General features: G+C 57.1%; 1 protein-coding gene across 1 annotated transcript; it reads right to left on the bottom strand.

The window, feature by feature from the left end:
* Positions 1-941: 941 nt before the first annotated feature.
* MRPL38 (mitochondrial ribosomal protein L38) lies at positions 942-6,906 on the bottom strand. The gene is made up of 9 exons (XM_080826595.1): positions 6,530-6,906; positions 6,243-6,422; positions 3,727-3,861; positions 3,442-3,650; positions 2,860-2,932; positions 2,684-2,729; positions 1,873-2,031; positions 1,499-1,635; positions 942-1,301 (listed from the first exon to the last, which is right to left on the bottom strand). Exons 1-9 carry the CDS (start codon positions 6,594-6,596, stop codon positions 1,165-1,167), a joined length of 1,143 nt encoding a protein of 380 aa, XP_080682721.1. The 5' UTR covers positions 6,597-6,906; the 3' UTR covers positions 942-1,164.
* Between the last annotated feature and the right edge of the window lie 83 nt (positions 6,907-6,989).

Consider the following 6,989-nt stretch of genomic DNA (forward strand, 5'->3'; position numbering starts at 1 on the left):
TATTTACTTGACAGGCAGAGATCACACGTAGGCAGAGAGAGAGAGAGAGAGGTGGAAGCAGGCTCCCCACTGAGCAGAGAGCCCGGATGCAGGGCTTGATCCCAGGACCCGGGGATCATGACCTGAGCGGAAGGCAGAGGCTTTAACCCACTGAGCCACCCAGGCGCCCCTCTTTTTTTAATTTAAAGATTTTATTTGAAGGAAAGAGAGAGCAGAGAGCGAGCACACAAGGGGTGGGCGTGTGTCAGAGGGAGAGGGAGAAGCAGACTCCCCGCTCAACAGGGAGCCCAATGCAGGGCTTGATTCCAGGACCCCAGGATCATGACCTGACCCGCCCGGACGCCCCCGGAACCTCACTTTTTATAGAGGATTAGCAGAGGAGAGGGGTTCTGGGTCTAACCCACCTGCCCTGGGGCAGTGTGCGGGGCCACAGGGAGTTGAAGGAAGATTAATTCTTGTTTTTCTAACCAACCTGGCCTAATTTTGAGGCAGGGTTCCCTCTCGCTGCAATGCAGCACTCCATCTTCTGTGTTGTAATACGGGGAAGGTAGGTCTCCTCTTGACTGGCTACTTAGAGAGGAGGAAAAACACTCTAAGCACACAGAAGGGTACAGGGGCTTCTGGCTGTGCCCAGAGCTCTCACACCTGCTGCTCATTCAGAGCACCCCAGCCTGTTGCCGGGAGCCTGCCACCAACCATGCCGTGAATATCCAGCAAGGAGCTAATGCTCAGGGCTGGCAAATCTCTTTCAAGAGCTCTGATGCCCCACAGCCTTTCTTCTGGACCCCTCTCCAGCCCCCTGATCTCAGGGCCCGACGCCCTTCCGAGGCAGAGTTGAGGGGCTCACCTCCTGAGGCGGGAGGCAGTTCTCTTTCCATCCACGGAGGATGACAGAGCCATCGTGGGGTTGGAGCGCTCCCAGAACACAGACCCAGACCAGCTACCGCAAAAATCATCTTTATTCGCATGTCCCACCCCTGCCACCACTCCTGGAGAGCTCTTTTCATTCCCAAACCCTGGCCCTGCTGGGAGGGCCACAAAGGGGCTGCCTCAGGCAGGGCCTAGAAGCCCACAGCCCGGCCCAGCAGAGCTGTGTCTTTACTGTCCCTGCTGGTGGATCCCGAGGCCCAGTCTGCTTTCTGAGGTGGGTGGCAGTCCGGCCACTTAGTAGATGCCATAGGTGGGTTCGTGACTGTCCCTGTACCGGTCCAGGTAGCGCAGGGGCTGCCGGTGGGGGAAGCGCTTCTGCTTGGGGTGGTAAGGGGGTGGCCGCACGAACTCAAACACGGGCTCCCGCATGTCTGTAGGAAGAGGGGGTACGGGTGTGGACTGACGCTGGACTGAGCCCCTTTCCCTTGTCTGTTAGCCTGCGACTGCCCGGCCCGCCCACCCAAGGAGTGGCACGCCTGCCAGTGGCACTTCTCCCTGGCAGGTCAGGAGAGGCCTGTGAGCTCAGGCCGGCTGCCCCCGCCCCAGCCCCAGCCCACTCTGGCCTTACCCAGAAGCTGGTGGAAGATGTGGGTGACCGAATCATCCCAGCGGCACTGGAAAAAGGCCAGGCCAGCTGGTGTCATGGCTTCCTGGTGCTTCTTGTAGAAATCAAAAGTATGGAAGGTCCGCTGGGCAAGCTGGTAGCTATAAGAAGATGGGGAGCATTTAAGAGCAGGGAACGGGGCCTCAGAGCCCCACACCCCTCCGGCAGCCCCACAGGGAACCCTGAGAAGCCCCTTAGGATCTGCCTGGCACAACTACCCTGCTGCCCACCTCAAGCCCAAGTTAAGAGACAGAGAACCCAGCAGGACAGACCATTCCTTGGGAAGGTGGCCCGAGAGGGGACAGAATGTATTTGGGGGGTGGGAAGGGGGAGATTACCAGGGTGAGGGCCGGGTGTCCCCAGAGAAGTCAATTGGCTTATCCTGCTTGAAGAGCAGGAAGGCGAAGCGGTGGAATCCGGAGCCGCGGGCAGGGAAGGGGGGCAGGTACGGACAGGTCTCCTGTCCTTCAGCCACGCTGTTGCCTGGGATATTGGTTCTGGCGGGAGGAAAAGTATCCATGAGTTATCAAGGGAGGTGGCAGCGGGAGATTTCCATCCGCGTGTTCCCTAGAGACTGATGCCACTTCCTGGGAGGACAAACCCTAAATGATCTTCATCTGACAGTCAAGTAGGAGGCCCAGCTCTGGGACCCCCTGGATAGATTCCAAACTTGTGAAGGGAAGAGGAGGGGCTCGGAGGCTGGGGACGGGTTCCTAGAGACGGTCAGGGAGAGACTGAGGTCTAGCGGAGGGTTTACTAGGCCGCGGGGAGCCAGTGGGGCCGGCTGGAGAGTCACACCGACTCTGGGCTGCATCTCTGTTTCCTGGAGGCTCTGGGGTTTGATTTCCAGATGAGGAAATGAGTTCAGGGAGACAAGAGGCCTGTGAGAACAGCCAAGGCCTACTGCCTGCTTTTTCTTCCGGACCTGTCTTCAGCCAGTGGATTGCGCCGCTCTTGACAGCATCTGGAAGCAGGAGTGCCGGCCGCCCCCCGGGGGGGGGGGGCGGGGATGGGGTGGAGGTTTAATCCAAAATCCCACCGCCAATCCCCAGTGGAGCCCAGACGGACATTCAGGTGCAGCTCTTTCCAGCACGCCAGCACCTCCTCGCACGTCTCTGACCCCTTCCCCCCCCCCGCCCAGGTACTCACACCAGCCAGTGGACATATTCGGCATCTGGCTCCAGCAGGTGTCCGTCTGCACACAAAGAGATCCCACTCACTGCCGAGCCCTGCTGCCCTTGGCCCTGGCCCCGCCCCAAGCTCCCCAAAGTCCTGGCTCCTGGGAGGTGAGGGAGGCAGCGGCCTGGCGAGCCCCAGACACCTACCCAAGTTGGTGAGCAGCAGTGTCCACATGGAGCCCTTATCTGCCTCATAGGTCACCTCCGGGGCCTGGGCAGCCTGATGGGGAGAAAACAGGGACGGTGTCACCCCCACCAGGGACAGACAAGCTGCTGTAAACCAACCTTCTGGAGGGCAGGAATCTGAGGGAGCTTTGGAGAAGGGAGAGCCCACTCTGATCCAAATGCCCTTGATGGTCTTTTGAGGGGGCAGGTCAGCAAAGAGAAGCGCAGAGAAGGAACCCACACAGTTGCCTGGCCAGCGCTCCATCTGAACCATGAGGTGGCCCGCACATCAATGGGCAGGGGCTAGTGGCAGGAGCACACCGAGATGGTGCTTCTTTTCATCTTATATTCCTTCCTTCGTAATCACCATGGTGCTGTTTACCAGGAAACCAAAAGGGGGAGACGGAGAACAGAACCCCAAACCGGCCTACACAGGTACCACACTTATGCCCTTAACCACCATAAAAACCACCTCTGTCAGTGCTTTTAAAAAGGAGCTGTCTGTGGTCCCGTGGTGAGACGTGTCTGTACACAGTGTGGGGAGGGGGACGAGAGAGCAGTTACCTCCGTGGGCGTGACCTCATTGCCGAGGTATACAGGCATCAAGTCGTCCTCACCCATGGCATAGGCCACATGCAGGGGGACTCGGGGCACAAAGGTGGCACCGTGGAAGAGGTCTCGATAGAGGCCATAGTACTCAGCCAGACGCTGCTTGTGGTAGGGGCCACAGGTCTTCTCCCACTCGGCCCGCACAGCGTCCAGTGGGATGCGTGCTGTAAGGAATGATGCTGATTAGGATGCCTGGTGGGGGCAGGGACATGGTGGGGCCCCTCCCTTGGGAGGGCTTACCTGTGCGGAGACGGGCAGCTCGCTCCTCCTCTGAGTTGGCTCGCAGCTCTCGGAGGACCCGTTTCCGCTCCAACAGCTGTTGGGTCCGGCAGACCTTGGGTGGGGGCAGCCCAATGTCAATCTTGTCTTTGGGATCTGGGGAGGGAAGATATGTTGGAGAAAGTGGGATCAAGTCTCAGTGAAGCTGCCAGTCCTACCTAGTCCTCTCACTGGCCCAAGTTCTGCTGGTAAAGCTACTCTTTAATTCACAAGACTAAATCATACTGTGCAGTCTGCTTCACAGACCCGAGCAGGGTCCACCTGGTAAGCCAACTGGGTTAGACTTGAGACTGCATTTTCTGATCCCTAAACCAGGTCACACTGTCTAGGTTATGGCTTATACAGGTGGATGGATGATCATCTCAGTTATGGTGGGGATGACCTTTAAGCCTGTTCACACCTGGCCACGGACATCCACCTGAGTCCCTGGCAGAATTAGCTGAAGGTATAAAGACTTAAAAGAAGCAGGGACGCCTGGGTGGCTCAAGCCTCTGCCTCCAGCTCAGGTCATGGTCTCAGGGTCCTGGGATAGAGCCCCGAATAGGGCTCTCTGCTCAGCAGGGAGCCTGTTTCCCCTTCTCTCTTGGCCTGCCTCTCTGCCTTATGATTTCTCTCTCTGTCAAATAAAGAAATAAAACCTTAAAAAAAAAAAAAAGACTTAAAGAAGCATTTCTCATACTTTAACAGACTCACCATACAAGTCACCTGGGAAATTTGTTAAAATTCAGATTCTGAATCAACGGGTCAGCGTAGGACCTGAGATTTTGCATTCCTAACAAGCTCCTAGGTAAAGTCTGTGCTGCTAGTCTCAGAACACACTTTGAGTAACAAGGCCCAAGATGACTTTTGATCCATACCTTTTCTGTTTACATTAGACAACAACAATAAGATGCATTGAACCCTGATTAAAGATGGATTTGTCTAAAAAAATCCAACGGACCGCAGCTTTTTTTTTTTAAGGTTTTATTTATTTACAGAAAGAGAGAGCGAGAGAGGGAACACGAGCAGGGGGAATGGGAGAGGGAGGAATGGCTTCCTCCAAGCAGGGAGCCGGATGCGGGGCTCGATCCCAGGACTCCAGGATCATGACCTGAGCCAAGGGCAGACGTTTAAAGACTAAGCCACCCAGGCGACCCCCTGACTGCGACCTTTAATGTAACAATTTTGTGACAGTTATTTTATTTTACACTAAGGAAACTGAAGCTCAGGCAAGTCACTCTGAGGTAGGGAAAATGAAAGACTCCATAAAAATATGCTTTTTGCTCCTTTTCCTGCTTTTTCTTTTTTTTTTTAAGTAGACTCTGTGCCAACATGGGGCTTGAACTCACAACCCCGAAATCAAGAGGTACGTGTACTACCAACTGAGCCAGCCACACACCCCTTACTGCTCCCCTTTTTGCTAGGACTCACACCCCCACTTTATGGATGCCTCTTGTAAGGAACGAGGAATTAATGATGTCTTTAGAATAGCTAACATCTAAGGAAGGAGCGGGTAAGAATAACTGCATGGAGCCACAGTATGCGTGTTCCAGACAACCAGCTCTACACATCTCAATGCCAAGATTCCCTGGCTCCAAGGAATAACACTTGGGCCCTTATCTTCGTTCTAACTGGTTCCTGGATGCGTGAGAGGACATATGCACCAGACCACCATCCTCAATAAAAACCCCCAGGCCCCAAGCAAAGAAGAGACTCCCTCCTTTCCTTTCTGAATCTCCCAGACACACTGTCTGTACCTGCACTCTTTCTATACCTTCTAGAAACTCTGCTTTCACCTTCTGCTGCCTGGAGTTTGATTCTTATCGGTCCTGCATCAGGGATCCTTCTCTAGGTCCCTGGACCTGGCCTGCCAGCATCGACTCCTAAGAAGCTGACCTGGGCTTAAATCACGCTATGTGGATTCCATCCGTGTGTCCTCGACCATCATAAAACTGCCTCCCTAAATGCCTTCCAATAGGTTGTGCTCAGGAAGTAGGTTGCTCAAGGGCAGGACGCCCGAGTCATTTTGCCCAGAGCTTTCAATTTCATTCAGCAAAGAACTGCACACCGATGTGCCGAGCACTATGCGGGCGCAAGGACCAAACAGTGGTCACGTCAGGCAAGATCCCTGTCCTCAGGGATCCCAATATGGGGAGAGAAACAGTGAAAAGAAAGTCAGGATAGAGTGTGGCCAGGGCTACACACAGTATTTTACGACCACAGAAGAACGTTCTAACACGGAGTCTGGGGCGGGGGAAGAAATCTGGGAAGGATTTTAGGAGTATAGTAAGGTGGAACTCTTAACAGCGGGGTAAGGGAATCTTCCAAACAAAGGAACCAAAAGGTGTGAAAAATCCTGCCGGGACTAAACCGCCCAAGGTGCGCACGTGGGCGCTGACAGACCCCCTCCGCTAGTGCTCGGGGAGGACGCCGGCGGCCCCCCAGACCCCCAAGACGCGAGGCCGGCGCTCACAGCGTCTGCTCCGGTCGCCCCGCACCTGACTGCTCCCCGAAGTATTCCCGGTAGGTCCGCCACCAGTGCGGGTTCCTCGCCTCCTGCTCCGCCCGGCGCCGGTAGCGGTCGAAGCTGCGGTATTTCTCCAGCCGCTCCAGGTTGCTCACATCGATGTCCTCGTTGGGCATCGGCCCTAGAGGGGCGGTCCGGCGGCTCAGGGCGGCTGCGGGCAGACAGCGGGACGTGAGGCTAGGCGCGGACGCTGGCTCGAGCCCCGGGGCTCGGGGTACACGGGGACCTCCACGAGCCCCCCCACCTCAGACCCCTCACCCGAGGTGCTGAAGCCCCGCCACCTCTGACTTCCAAACAGCGCGGCTCGCCACCAGGGCGCCGCCATCTTCCCCCAAGACGGCGCGGCGCCGCCGCCGCCGCCGCCGCCGCCTAGGACCCCGCAGAGGTGGCCGGAGCGGCGCCTGAGCGCCGCGTCCGGCTCCGCGTCCTGCGAGCCACGCCCCCACCGGGGTCCGGGATTCCTCCTTCCCGAAAGGCTCGAGCTGCTTCCCCGAGTCGGGCGACGGCGGCGAGCTCCGGAAGTGCCCGGTAGCCGGCGGGGCGGAGCTGCGGGCAGTCCGGGCCCCTAGCCGCGGCCTGCCGCCATGAGGCGGCACACACCGCAGCCTGCCCTTCTGCAGAGGGCACCGAGGGCCTCTGGGCACCGAGGCAAGGGGCGCGCCGGCCCTTGAACCCCGGCGTCTTGTGTCCTAGGACGCTCCAAGAATGGGCTCGCTTG

The sequence above is a fragment of the Martes martes genome (assembly GCF_963455335.1).
Source record: "Martes martes genome assembly, chromosome: 16".
Taxonomy (NCBI): domain Eukaryota; kingdom Metazoa; phylum Chordata; class Mammalia; order Carnivora; family Mustelidae; genus Martes; species Martes martes.